Here is a 15,422-nt window from a genome sequence, read left to right as displayed (position 1 = left end):
GAATTGACACAGTATTCCAAGTGGCACCTGACCAGGATCCTATATAGCTGTAAAGTTACCTCTCGGCTCTAAAACTCAATCTCACAATTAATGAAGGCCAATGCACCATATGCCTTCTTAACCATAGAGTCAACCTTCGCAGCAACTTTGAGTGTCCTATAGACTCAGACCCCAAGATCCCTCTGATCCTCCACACTGCCACGAGTCTTGCCATCAATGCTATATTCTGCCATCATATTTGACCTCCCAAAATGAACCACCTCACACTTATCTGGGTTGAAGTCCATCTGCCACTTCTTAGCCCAGTTTTGCATCCTATCAATGTCCCACTGTAACCTCTGACAGCCCTCCGCACTATCCACAACACCCCCAACCTTTGTATCATCAGCAAATTTACTAACCCATCCCTCCACTTCCTTATCCAGATCATTTATAAAAATCACAAAGGGTTGGGGTCCCAGAAAAGATGTGCTGACATTGGAGAGAGTTTAAAGGAGGTTCGCAAGAATGATTCCAGGAATGAAGGGATTATTGTATGAGGAGTGTTTGGGCCTGTACTTACTGAAATTCAGAAGTATGAGGGGAGGGGGATCTCATTGAAACCTATAGAATGTTGAAGGACCTCGATAGAGTCAATGTGGAGAGGATGTTTCCTATGGTAGGTGAAATCTATGACCAGAGGGCACAGCCTCAGAATAGAGGGATATCCTTTTGGAACAGAGATTAGGAGGAATTTCTTTAGCAACAGAGTGGTGAATCTGTAGACTTCTTTACCACAGGCAGCTGTAGAGACCAAGTCTTTATGTATATTTGTCAGAGGTTGATAGATTCTTGATTGTTCAAGGCATGAAGGGATACAGGTAAAAGGCAGGAGAGTGGAGCTGAGAGGAAAATTGGATCAGCCATGATGAAATGGCAGAGTAAACTCAATGGGCCAAATAGCCTAATTCTCTTCTGATATCTTATGGTCGTGGAGACTTGTAGTCAGAGGTACCATCTTTAAAAACTTGTTCATTAAGAATTATTTTGTTATAGGGGTTCCCCATTTAAAAGGTACTTTCTGATCTACTTTGTAAGTTATTAATGTTCTTGTGATGTGCATTTTAAATCAAATATAGTTAATACCTACAATTTTTCCTTCTAATTCAAAACATTACAGGAAGTGACTACATTCCTAAATCGCCTCACAGACGATCACAAAGCATGGACACGTCCAAGATTGATCAGTTTGACCTAATTTCTGCTTCAAAGAATGGGACTGATCCAACAATGTCATCACAAAAAGCTGCAACATTACCGAGAAGTAAAAATCCTTTTGATAGTACCAGTGACTCATGGGAAATCAGAAATACTAGTTTAGAAACAAAAAATGCAGCAAATTACAGACTGTCAGATATTAAGAAAGAGGCCAAGAAAGATAAAGATAAAGAGAAAATTAGTCTTTTTGCACGTGTGACTGGCAAGAAAGATGTCAAAAAACCTGAAAAGATTACCAACATGAAGTCAGAAAGTTTCAGTGATGTAAAACTGCCGAATCCCTTTTCTGGAAATTTTCACAGCAGTTTTGAAATTGATTCCAAAAATCCATTCTTCACAGACTTGAAAGCAGATAGTATGTCTAGGTAAGTAATCTCTTTGTAACTTATTTTTCAGTGTTCTTCATTCATCAACTTGCATAATTATTCCTGTGTTACTGTTTATTACATTTATTCAATTTGTGTCATTTCTAATAAATGTTTTGCTGCTTGATGGATTGGAGTTAATCTATATGGCAAATTAAATTTAATAACTTGTGTTATCTTTAGTCAAATAACAACATAAAGTTTAGTTTGAAATTGATGTTACAAGAATTTCATTATATCCATCATAAAGATCAGTCTCTGGGCTATTATTAATACAAATAAAGTCAGGTGTATATGCTTGTATGTACTAATTTTGAGCAGGATGTAGTTAAAGGGCTGGTTTTAGAAGGTTCTGCTAATCTTTAAAGATTCATTGATTTTAGTTTTGAACAAACCAGGCACACTGCCAACATGGCTAGAAAGGATTTGTGTTAATAATTATTTGACAATATCTTTTCTACCAATGATCACATCTACATACCCCAATTACTGAATTATAAAATTCAGAAAAGCAACTTTTTTTCTTTGTTTTGCAATTATATTTCCTTCTAAACAACCACAGCTTTATGCTGTACATTGTGAAGCAGAAATGCAACAGCTACTGGAGAACAAAATGTAAATCCCAGTTCAAAGGCAACACAAGTGAATCTGCAGATGCTGGATTTTCTAAAAGTTTCAGGACCAAAGAAATAGTAGGTTGGGAGCAGAGAGAGAGGCTCCTACCTGTCGGCATGAACATCCAACTCACAGATCTCCGTTGATACCCTTGCCCCCCCCCCCCCCTTACCCCCATCCCTATCTATTATTTTAGTCTGGTTCGCTTTCTCTCTCTTTTTTCCCACCTCACTATAATCTCCCCTCAGCCCTACCTTTCTTTCTCTTTTATTTCCCATAATTCTCCACCTTCCCCCTAGCCCATTTCCCTCCAGCCTATCACTTCCTACCTCTCTACTTTATCCCTTCCCCCAATTCTTATCCCCCTTGACCATCCCATGTTACTTCACTCCTGATGAAGGGTTTCGGCCCGAAACAGTGGGAAGGGATGGGGGGGGACAAGTGGACAAAGGAGTCGCATAGGGAGCAGAAAGAGTCCCCATCCTTTCCCACCGATCTCCCTCCTGGCACTTATCCTTGTAAACAGAACAAGTGCTACACCTGCCCTTACACTTCCTCCCTCACCACCATTCAGGGCCCCAGACAGTCCTTCCAGGTGAGGTGACACTTCACCTGTGAGTCGGCTGGTGTGGTGCTCCCGGTGTGGCCTTCTATATATTGGTGAGACCCGACGCAGACTGGGAGACTGTTTTGCTGAACACCCTACGCTCGGTCCGCCAGAAAAAGCAGGATCTCCCAGTGGCCACACATTTTATTTCCACGTCCTATTCCCATTCTGACATGCCTATCCATGGCCTCCTCTATTGTCAAAATGAATCCAAACTCAGGTTGGAGGAACAACACCTTATATACCGGCTGGGTAGCCTCCAACCTGATGGCATGAACATTGACTTCTCTAATGCCCCTCCTCTCCTTCTTACCCCATCCCTGACATACTTAGTTGTTTGCCTGTTCTCCATCTACCTCGGGTGTTTCTTCCCTCCCTCCCCCTTTCTTTCTCCTGAGGCCTCCCATCCCATGATCCTTTCCCTTCTCCAGTTCTGTATCACTTTCGCCAATCACCTTTCCAGCTCTTAGCTTCATCCCACCCCCTCCAGTCTTCTCCTGTCATTTCACATTTCCCCCTCCCCCCACTACTTTCAAATCTCTTACTATCTTTCCTTTCAGTTAGTCCTGACGTAGGGTCTTGGCCCGAAACGTCGACAGCGCTTCTCCCTATAGATACTTCCTGGCCTGCTGTGTTCCACCAGCATTTTGTGTGTGTTGTTGTCAACTAGAGTTCTTTATTTGAGTAATAGGTTTGTGAATTGTCACCACTGGAATGTAAAGAGATTCAGTCATCAACAAGATGCTCCTAAGTGATGTTATAAGTAATAAAGTGAAAAAGATCTTATTAAGATCAATAACTGTGGAAAGTCACTTGATGGATAGAATAGCTGGCCTTATCCTTCTAATATTCTATATATTTATTACAGCATTTCAACATATTTATAAGATAATGAATCCCTGAAGTGTGAATGTTTTAAACATGTACGAAAAAATTGTTGAGAATATTCAGGCCAGGAGGTATCTCTTGAAAGACAGACAGAGTAATTCATCAATTTAAATCCTTTTTCTTAAGTCTTCCCATTTATTGCTTATAATAAACCTGGTTGGATTTAATTATGTGTCCAGTCTAACTGGGTTCAACAGACTTCTCTGTTTTGTCACGATGGCCTGATTATTCTTAATGATGGCATGATGAAGCCACTCTCAGGGTGGAGGAGCAACACCTCCTATTCTGTCTAGGTATCCTCCAACCTGGTGGCGTGAACATTGATTTCTCCTTCTGGAAATATGCAAAGGTCAATTTTATTTTAAATCTACAAGTTATTGAAATAGTTGATGTTAATATGGAAAATTGCTAATTGCTTTGAATTTACCGCCTAATGTCTCTGAACTTGGGTAAGTTGACCAATGGGCTTAAATTGTTTGTTCAAAGATCTAGGCTACTGCGTACTTTGTCCTCTAAGCAGAGGATTAAGTGGCTGGTTGAGCCACAAGGCATTGATATCTGACATTGAGCAGACTGCCAAAAAAATTCAAGAACCATTGCAAGGAGACCACATCTTGAGCTAATTTTAAGAAATATCATAACAGACAGCATTTTCAGTCTTTAAAGCAAAACTCTTTCAATTTTCAGCCAAAAATGCTTTGTAATTTTGAAGTTTGTTTTGATTACAAGTGTGTTCATTCTAGTTTATGTGAAAAGGGTTTTCCTCTGAATCAGTGCTAGGTTAAAACTCTGGTATGTAAAGACTCCTAAATATACAGGAAGTAATATTTCTTACTACATAGGGGTCTTCCTTATTTTCAAATGAAGTCATTCTTTACATATGGAAGTTAATCCATTTGAAGTCACTTTGTATTATTAATGATTTGTTTAGATGCTATATTTCTACAACTGTATAATTTATCTGTGATTGAACTGACTGGTCGAATTGTAAGAATGGTATGTTTTGTGGGATGTAGAATTTATTTAGATTACGGTTTGATACTTTGATGTAAAATTCTGGAATTACTTACCTAACAACAAAGCAGGTAACTTTATCAGAACCATTTCAAGGAGGTGGTTCATCTCCACCTGTCAGGGCAATTGGAGATTGGTAATTTTTCTAGTGATGCTTACATCCATTAAAATATGTCAAATAATGGGACAATGTGAATTAATGGAAGGTAGCGATTAAAGCATTCAAGTCCACAGGAGTTGAGATGGGAATAGTGGACAAAGACAACATTATGGATCATAGTCCGAGTTTAATGGCACAAAAACAAGTCCTAAGGCCCAGCTTATCCAAGCCAATCCTGATGCCTCCTAATACTAGTCCCATTTGCCCATTTCCTTTTACTCCTTTATTATCCTGGTTCTTATCGAAATTCCTTGAAACTGGTCTAATTGTATCTGCCTCTATCACTTCTGGTAGTTTTTTTCCCTGTGATTCCATCCCTCTGCGGAGGGAAATATAGCCTCTCAGATTATATTTAAATTTTTCCCTATCACCTCAAAGTAATGCCCTCTAGCTTTGGACTCTTGTATCAAAGTAAAAGGACTATCTCCTTATCCTTGACAATTTTACAAAATACTCTATAAGCTCACTCCTCAGCTTTCTAAGTTCCATTGAGAATAAACCCAGACTATTCAATATCTTATGACTATAGCATTTCGTTCCAGACAATAGCCCAGTGAATTTCTTCTGCATTCTTTTAAATGCTACCACACACTTCCTGTAGGGTAGTGAAAGAACTGTACATGATACACATTGTGCTGCTTGAGTATTAACTTGATAAACTGCAACATGTCGTCCCAAGTTTTGTGTTCCATTATGATTTTAGTAATGATTGAGCTCAAATTAGAATAACAAAATTGTGCACTTAGACTTAGAGCTTAGAGTTTAATACCACTTATCAAGATCCTACAAGGTGGGACCTGGCCATCTCCCATCAGTGATTTTCAGAAAGGTTTGTTTCCAGCCATCTGACTCGTAGGTTAGTGTCAACTGTTCATTTTCCGATGCAGTGGATTCTGGTTAATTGGCCCATTGGTTAATCAGGGCAACTACTTATTTGGGACAACACAAAGAACAAAACTCATCAAGGAAATAGCTGGATTCCTTTGGTTTATTTGGAACAGGAAAATGTTGCTGAGCTATTTCTAACTAGTGGCAGACACATGCGCTTATGCATGCAGCTGTCAGTATGCCATGCTTATAACCATATAACAATTACAGCACGGAAACAGGCCATCTCGGCCCTTCTAGTCCATGCTGAATGCTTACTCTCACCTAATCCCACTGACCTGCACTCAGCCCATAACTCTCCATTCCTTTCCTGTCCATATACCTATCCAATTTTGCTTTAAATGACAATACCGAACCTGCCTCTACCACTTCTACTGGAAGCTCATTCCACACAGTTACCACTCTCTGAGTAAAGGAATTCCCCCTCATGTTACCCTTAAACTTTTGTCCCCTAAGTCTCAACTCATGTCCTCTTGTTTGAATCTCCCCTACTCTCAATGGAAAAAGCCTATCCACGTCAACTCTTTCTATCCCCCTCATAATTTTAAATACCTCTATCAAGATCCCCCCTCAACCTTCTACGCTCCAAAGAATAAAGATCTAAATTGTTCAATCTTTCCCTGTAACTTAGGTGCTGAAACCCAGGTAACATTCTAGTAAATCTTCTCTGTACTCTCTCAGTTTTGTTGACATCTTTCCTATAATTCTGTGACCAGAACTGTACACATACTCCAAATTTGGCCTTATCTATAATTTTCTATAAATTGCCCAATTATCTATAAATCTGAAGCCCTCCGTCCATGTCTTCAGCCACGTGTTGAACTGCACTATCTTACAATTTCTAAACCCACCTGCACATGGCTTAAAGTGAAGTGTTTTAAAAATAGCACCAGTTCCATATTCTTGTGTTCAAAAAGTATAAATTTTTGTCATTGATGAGCTTGCATCCTAGCTGTCTAGATAGACACACCAGGAGACTACAGTATGGAGAGCAATCTGTTGCCCATGCAGCAGGCTCCCCCCTTTCCATGGAGCTGATGAATCCAAAGGAATGGCATCATAGGAGTCAGTGTTGAACTCAGTGTAGGACAGCCTTATTAACTTCAGCTCCAGATTTTTCCTTGATTTTTACTCCCAAAGCCTTCCCTGTGAGTGAGTATAACCGCAACACAGTGGAGATTCCTTAAAGTTCTTAAGGATTCTTAACTTTCTTGAGGTTCCCTAAGGTTGTCATAGCCAGGGTAGTCATTGCTCCCAATGGCATGCATCTCAAATACCCTCTGACAACCAAGTCCAACTCCTAACCTTCAGATGTGGCTTAGCTACTAGGTCGGTGGAACCTTTTCTGTTGATTGGAAAAGGGTCAAAGGTGGATTACTAGTGCCTCAAAACCAGTCAATTCAAACAGATGAGGCTCGTCAGCCATGGTTGACATCTCATGTACTAGAAAAAAAAAGGACTCTATCACTGACATTTGGTGATAAATGAGCAGTAAGAAAATTTAGAACTGTTTTGCTCCCTGCAATTTTAAACATTCAGGTTTTTAGATGCCAGAAACTGCCAAGAGTGCAATTGAAATAATTTCACTACTTCAAGTTAAGAAGTATGAAGAATTCAAAGGTATCAACAATCATCTTGAATGTTACATTGAGGTAGTAATGATGTAATAATGGGGTACAAAAAATGACAGATAAACTAGTTCTGTACTTTGCATTATTCTTCACTGTGGAAGATACTAGCAGTGTGCCAGAGGTCCATAAGTGCCAGGGTGCAGAAGAGAGTGCCATTGCTATTACAAAAGAAAAGTGCTAGGCAAACTCCGAGTGCTAAAGATGGATATATCACCTGGACCAGAGTCCTGAGAGAGGTTGCTGAAGAGATAACAGATTCATTGGTCACCATCTTTCAAGAATCACTTGACTCTGGCAATGTCCTAACAGACTAGAAAATTGCAAATGTCACTCCACTCTCTAAGAAGGGAGGAAGGCAAAATAAAGAAAATTGTAGGCCAGTTAGCCTAACCTTGGTGTTTGGGGAAATGTTGGAATCTATTATTAATGATGAGATTTTGGGGTACTTAGAAAGTAATGATAAAATAAGTCAAAGTCAGCATGGTTTCTGTAAGGGGAACTCTTAAGTGACAAATCTGTTAAGAGTTCTTTGAGGAAGTAATGAGTAGGATAGACAAAGGAGAGAGGCAGTGGATGTCATTTACTTGGATTTTCAGAAGGTGTTTGATAATGTGTCACACATGAGGCTGCTTAACAAGGTGAAATCTTATGGCATTACTGGAAAGATTCTAGCATGGATAGGGGAATATCTGACAGGCAGGAAGCAGCGAGTGGGAATAACAGGGGCCTTTTCTGGTTGGCTGCCATTGACTAGTGGTGTTCCTCATGGGTCAATATTGGGACCGCTACTGTTCATGTTGTTTGTCATTGATTTAGGTAATGGAATTGATGGCTTTGTGGCAAATTTTGCAGATGATGTGAAGATGGATGAAGGGGTAGTTAGTGCTGAGGAAACACTATTGCAGCAGGACTTCAAATTGGAAGAATGGGCAAAAGAGTGGCAGATGGAATACAGTGTTGGAAAATATAGGATAATGCATTTTGGTAAAAGAAACAATAGTGCGGACTATTATCGAAATGGGGAGAAGGTACAAACAGCAGAGGTGCAGAGGGACTTGGAAGTCCTCGTGCAGGACTCCCCAAAGGTTAATTTACAGGTTGAGTCTGTGGTAAAGATGGCAAATGCAATGTTGGCATTCATTTCAAGGGGAATCAAATATAAAAGCAAGGAGATAATACTGAGCCTTTATAAGACACTAGTCAGGCCACACTTGGGATATTGTCAACAGTTTTGGGCCACATATCTCAGAATATGTTGTAATTGGAGAGAGTCCAGAGGAGGTTCACAAGGATGACTCTGGGAATGAAGGGGTTAACATATTAGGAGCATTTTGGCAGCTTTGGGCCTATACTCACTGGAATTTAGAAGAATACAGGGGTGATCTCATTGAAACCTACAGAATGTTGAAAGAACTAAATAGGGTGGATGTGAAGAGGATTTTTCATATGGTGGGGTATCCAGAACTAGAGGGCACAACCTCAAAATTGAGAGGTGACCTTTTTAGAACAGAGTTAGAGGAATTGTTTTAGCTGGAGAATAATGAATTGTGGAATGCTGTGCCACAGACTGCAGTGGAGGCCAAGTCCGTGGGTATATTTAAGGCAGAAGTTGACTGGTTCCTGATCAATCAGGGCATCAAAGGACTTGATGAGAGAGCAGGTGTATGGGTTGAGTGGGATCCAGGATCAGCCGTGATGGAATGGCAGAGCAGGCTCGATGGGCTGAAAGGAACAGAATTAGGCCAATGTCTTATGGTCTTACATGAAAATGAAGCTTTGGAGAAGACAATCATCAATAGCATTGTAGGCAGTCCAATACCTGCACTGATTTTGTTCTTTTACAGTCAGTCACAGAATGCCCCATTGTCAAAGACTATTGGAGTGGGATACACAATGCCCTACAAGACATCTTTAAATGTGAAGTACCCTTAGAAAGTAAGACCATATATTTTGGGTATATACCTCAAGAATGGTTGAAAAGAGATAAATATTTAATGAATATACAGTGGCTGGTAAAAAGATTCTTACTAGGAAATCGTTATCACAGGAGAGCCCAAGCTTAAATGCATGGATGGAAATTACAATGGACATTTACAAAATGGAGAAGATAACAGGATCTGTTAATCATAAGTTGGAACAATTTGATTCATACTGGGAAAAATGGTTTAACTGCATAACAGGAGGCACGGCACATGGCAGCGGCGGCCTTTCAGATCTGGTGCTACTTTAATTTAGTTTTTTTAATTTAATTTTAAGGCACAATTAGGGTTTAGGGTAATGGATAACAGAGTGACTATCTACCATCACCAGATACTGCTACAATACAGAGATCGCCAAAAAACAAAATGAAAATCTGCTGGTTAGATTGTGTGATCTCAGCTTGCTGAGGGAATCAGGCTGCAGTCCTCGGAGTCACCTGATGCCGATGGCCGGAGGTGGGGACATCGTAAGCAGTGTGCGAGAAAGTAGAAGCAAGGTGAGCGGGCTGGAGTCCATGCCAGGAACGAAGCAAGCCCGAGCCGGCTGGCTCTCCTGTCTATTCTGCTCTCCAATGGACATGAAATTGGACTACATCTGTGGCAACAAAATACTCGACGGGAGTACAGAAACGGACGGAATCCTGGACGCCGCCATTCAGCTGTTTATTTATGGAACAGATATTCCTCCAAACCATCGGACTACCAACCGACTGACCTCTGCTATGCCTATTGTCTTGTTTATTATTTATTGTAATGCCTGCACTGTTCTGTGTACTTTATGCAATCCTGGGTAGGTCTGTAGTCTAGTGTAGTTTTTGTGCTGGTTTACGTAGTTCAGTGTAATTTTTATATTGTTCATGTAGCACCATTGTCCTGAAAAACAGTCTTGTTTTTTCTATGTACTGTACCAGCAGTTATGGTCGAAATGACAATAAAAAGTGACTTGACTTGAACACCTCACAGGCCTGATTTTATTCTCACAAATCAATGAATATATTGTAAAAAAAAAATCACTCCCTACTTGTACATAGTTTTCTCCTTTCACTTGTTCTTTCTTTTCCTCTCTTTTCTATAAGTATATACCTCAGATAAATATTATGTGGAGATTTGGGGCAAATATGACTATATGATGTATACAATATCTGAAATACATCTTATGGAAATGTTTGATGATGAACTTTAATAAAAAGTAAATTACAAAAAAAAAAGAATATTGCAGCAGTGTACAGGTACACTGAGATACAGGAGCAGAATTAAGACATTTGGCCCATCGAGTCTCCACCTCAATTTTAATATGGCTGATCCATTTTTCTTTCTCAGCCCCAACTCCTCGGTTGATAACAATTAGGAACTAATACATAATTTTATACTCAGTTAAATGATCGTTTGTCTTTTTTTTATACCTTCTTAGCTATTTCCATGAAACCTTGGCTAATTGGGATACCTGCTAACCTCACCACAAGACCATAATATATGGGAGCAGGATTAAACTATTTGGCTCATCAATTCTGTTTAGTCATTTCATCATGACTGATCAAATGTTTCCCTCAGTACTAATCTCCTACCTTCTCCCCGTATCCCTTCATGCCCTGACCAGTCAAGAATCTATCAACCTCTGCTTAAATATACCCAATGAGTTGGCCTCCACAGCTGCTTGTGGCAAAGAATTCCACAGATTCACCACTCAAGCTGAAGAAATTCCTCCCCATCTCCATTCTAAAAGGACACCCCTCTATTCTAAGGCTGTGTCCTCTGGTCTTAGATCTTACCATCACAGGAAGCATCCTCTCCATATCTAATCTATCAAGGCCTTTCACCATTTGATAGGTTTCAATGAAGTCACCCCTCATTCTTCTGAATTCCAGTGAATACAGGCCCAGAGCCATCAAACGCTCTTCATATGACAAGCCATTCAATCCTGGAATCATTTTCGTGAACCTCTTTTGAACTCTGTCCAGTTTCGGCACATCTTTTCTAAGATAAGGGGCCCTAACCTGCCCAGAATACTCCAAGTGAGACATCACCAGTGCTTTATATAGTACTAAACATTACATCAACACACACAAAATGCTGGTGGAACACAGCAGGCCAGGCAGCATCTACAAACCCCATTTCCAGAAAAGTTGGGATATTCTCCAAAATGCAATAAAAACAAAAATCTGTGATATGTTAATTCACGTGAACCTTTATTTAACTGACAAAAGTACAAAGAAAAGATTTTCAATAGTTTTACTGACCAACTTAATTGTATTTTTTAAATGTACACAAATTTAGAATATGATGGCTGCAACACACTCAACAAAAGTTAAAACTGAGGCATGTTTACCATTGTGTTACATCATCTTTTAATAACACTTTTTAATCGTTTTGGAACTGAGGATACTAATTGTAGTAGATTTGCAATTGGAAATTTTGTCCATTCTTGCTTGATATAAGACTTCAGCTGCTCAACAGTCCGTGGTCTCCGTTGTCTGATTCATGATGCGCCATACATTTTCAATAGGAGATAGATCTGGACTGGCAGCAGGCCAGTCAAGCACACGCACTCTGTGTCTACAAAGCCACGCTGTTGTAGCCCGTGCAGAATGTGGTCTGACATTGTCCTGCTGAAATAAGCATGGACGTCCCGGGAAGAGACATCGCCTTGATGGCAACATATGTCTCTCTAAAATCCTAATATACGCCTCAGAGTCAATGGTACCTTCACATACATGCAACTCTCCCATGCCGTGGGTACTGATGCACCCCCATACCATCACAGATGCTGGCTTTTGCACCTTTCGCTGATAACAGTCAGGATGATTGTTTTCATCTTTGGCACAGAGAATTCGACGCCCGTTTTTTCCGAAAACTACCTGAAATGTGGACTCATCTGACCACAGCACACGGTTCTACAGTCTTTTAGTCCATCTGAGATGAGCTCGGGCCCAGAGAACTCGCTGGCATTTCTGCATAGAGTTGATATATGGCTTCCTCCTTGCGTAATACAGTTTCAAGTTGCTTTTCTGGATGCAGCGACGGACTGTGTTAAGTGACAATGGTTTTCCGAAGTACTCCCAAGCGCAGGTGGCTATAATTGTCACAGTAGCATGACGGTTTCTTAGGCAGTGCTGCCTGAGGGCTCGAAGATTACGCGCATTCAACAGTGGTTTCCGACCTTGCCCTTTACGCACTGAGATGTCTCTGAATTCCCTGAATCTTTTCACAATATTATGTACTGTAGATGTTGAAAGACCTAAATTCTCTGCAATCTTGCGTTGGGAAATGTTCCTTTTGAACTGACTAACAATTCTCTCATGAATTTTGGCACAAAGGGTGAGCCACTTGCATCCTTACTTGCAAAGATTTAGCCTTTGATGGATGCTACTTTTATATCCAGTCATGATACTTCACCTGCTACCAATTAGCCTGCTTAATGTGGAGTCTTCCAAACCAGTGTTACTTGAATATTCTGTGCACTTTTCAATCTTATTTTAACTCTGTCCCAACTTTTGCTGAGTGTGTTGCAGCCATCAAATTCTAAATTTGTGTCTATTTACAAAATACAATTAAGTTGGTCAGTAAAACTATTGAAAATCTTTTCTTTATGCTTTTGTCAGTTAAATAAAGGTTCATGTGAATTAACATATCACAGATTTTTGTGTTTATTGCATTTTGGAAAATGTCCCAACTTTTCTGGAAATGGGGTTTGTATAAGAAGAAGCACTGTCAATGTTTCGGGCCGAGACCCTTCGTCAGGACTAACTGAAGTGAAAGATACTAAGAGATTTGAAAGTAGTGGTGGGAGGGGGAAATGCGAAATGATAGGAGAAGACCGGAGGGGGTGAGATGAAGCTAAGAGCTGGAAAGGTGATTGGCGAAAGTGATACAGAGCTGGAGAAGGGAAAGGATCATGAGACGTGAGGCCTCGGGAGAAAGAAAGGGGGAGGTGGGGAAGCACCGGAAGGAGATGGAGAACAGGCAAACAAATATGTCAGGGATGGGGTAAGAAGGGGAGGAGGGGCATTAGAGAAGTCAATGTTCATGCCATCAGGTTGGAGGCTACCCAGCCGGTATATAAGGTGTTGTTCCTCCAACCTGAGTGTGGCTTCATCTTGATAGTAGAGGAGGCCATGGATAGACATATCAGAATGGGAATAGGACGTGGAATTAAAATGTGTGGCCACTGGGAGATCCTGCTTTCTCTGGCGGACCGAGTGTAGGTGTTCAGCAAAACAGTTTCCCAGTCTGCGTCGGGTCTCACCGATATATAAAAGGCCACACTGGGAGCACCGGACGCAGTATACCACACCAGCCGACTCACAGGTGAAGGTGACTCACAGCCTCACCTGGAAGGACTGTCTGGGGCCCTGAATGGTGGTGAGGAGGAAGTGTAAGGGTAGGTGTAGCACTTTTCCACTTTCAAGGATAAGTGCCAGGAGGAAGATCGATGGGAGGGGATGGGGAGGTGAGTGGACAAGGGAGTCGTGTAGGGAGCGATCACTGTGGAAAGCAGAAAGAGGCGAGGAAGGAAAGATGTGCTTGGTAGTGGTATCCTGTTGTAGGTGGTGGAAGTTACGGAGAATTATACTTTGGACCTGGAGGCTGTTGGAGTGGTTGGTGAGGACAAGGGGAACCCTATCCCGAGAGGGGTGGCGGGTGGATGGGGTGAAGGCAGATGAGTGGGAAATGGGAGAGATGCATTTGAGAGCAGAGTTGATGGTGGAAGAAGGGAAACCCCTTTGTTTAAAAAAGGAAGACATCTCCTTCATCCTGGAATGAAAAGCCTCATCTTGAGAGCAGATGCGGCGGAGACAGAGGAATTGTAAGAAGGGGATAGCATTTTTGCAAGAGACAGGGTGGGAAGAGGAATAGTCCAGCCAGCTGTGAGAGTCTGTAGGTTTATAGTAGATATCAGTAGATAAGCCGTCTCCAGAGATGGAGACAGAAAAATCAAAAAAGGGGAGAGAGGTGTCGGAAATGGACCAGGTAAATTTGAGGGCAGGGTGGAAGTTGGAGGCAAAGTTAATGAAGTCAACGAGCTCAGCATGCGTACAGGAGGCAACGCCAATGCAGTCGTCAATGTAGCGAATGAAAAGAGGGGGATGGATTCCCGTATAGAGTTGGAACATGGACTGTTCCACAAAGCCAACAAAAAGGCAGGCATAACTGGGACCCATGCGTGTGCCCATGGCTACACCCTTGGTTTGGAGGAAGTGGGAGAAATTATTGAGAGTAAGAACTAATTCCGCTAGACGGAGGAGAGTGGTGGTAGAGGGGAATTGGTTAGGTCTGGAATCCAAAAAGAAGTGAAGAGCTTTGAGACAGTCCTGGTGGGGGATGGAGGTATATCGGGACTGGACGTCCATGGAGAAAATAAGGCGGTGGGGGCCAGGGAACTTAAAATCATTGAAAAAATTCAAAGCGTGAGAAGTGTCACGAACATAGGTGGGAAGAGATTGAACAAGGGGGGATAAAAGTGTCCAGGTATGCAGAAATGAGTTTGGTGGGGCAGTAACAAGCTGAGACAATAGGTCTTCCTGGACAGGCAGGTTTGTGGATCTTGGATAGGAGGTAGAAACGGGAAGTGCAGGGTGTGGGAACTATGAGGTTGGTGGCAGTGGATGGGAGATCCCCAGAGCTGATAAGGTTGGTGATGGTATAGGAGACAATGGCCTGTTGCTCCTTAGTGGGGTATATAGGAGACAATGGCCTGGTGCTCCTTAGTGAGGTATATTCTTGTTTTCATATTCTACTCCTCTTGAAATGAATACTAACATTGCTGTTGGCCTCCTAACCACAAACTCAACCTGCAAATTAACCTTCAGGGAATCCTGCACAAAGATTCCCACAGACCTTTGTACCTCAATTTTTTGTATTTTCCTCTCCATTTTAGAAAATAGTCAGCCTTTTCATTTCTTCTACCAAAGTGTATGACCATACACTTCCTGACATCTATTATTCTGTCTCATTTGTATAAATCCTTCTGTAGCCTCTCTACTTCCTCAAAACTACATGGCCCATCATCTCTCTTCATAT

At 41.3% G+C, this 15,422-nt stretch overlaps 1 protein-coding gene across 1 annotated transcript in view; it reads left to right on the top strand.

The window, feature by feature from the left end:
* The window catches only part of LOC132379689 (rab11 family-interacting protein 2), a 136,148-nt gene that overhangs the window by 74,489 nt on the left and 46,237 nt on the right, over positions 1–15,422 (top strand). Inside the window, exon 3 of the mRNA XM_059947947.1 lies at positions 1,160–1,622. Coding sequence (XP_059803930.1) covers positions 1,160–1,622 — 463 coding nt within the window. The remainder of the gene's footprint in view (positions 1–1,159; positions 1,623–15,422) is intronic.

This window comes from Hypanus sabinus, chromosome 22, assembly GCF_030144855.1.
Source record: "Hypanus sabinus isolate sHypSab1 chromosome 22, sHypSab1.hap1, whole genome shotgun sequence".
In the NCBI taxonomy this organism is placed as follows: Eukaryota; Metazoa; Chordata; class Chondrichthyes; order Myliobatiformes; family Dasyatidae; genus Hypanus; species Hypanus sabinus.
This window is presented reverse-complemented; position numbering and strand designations above follow the sequence as displayed.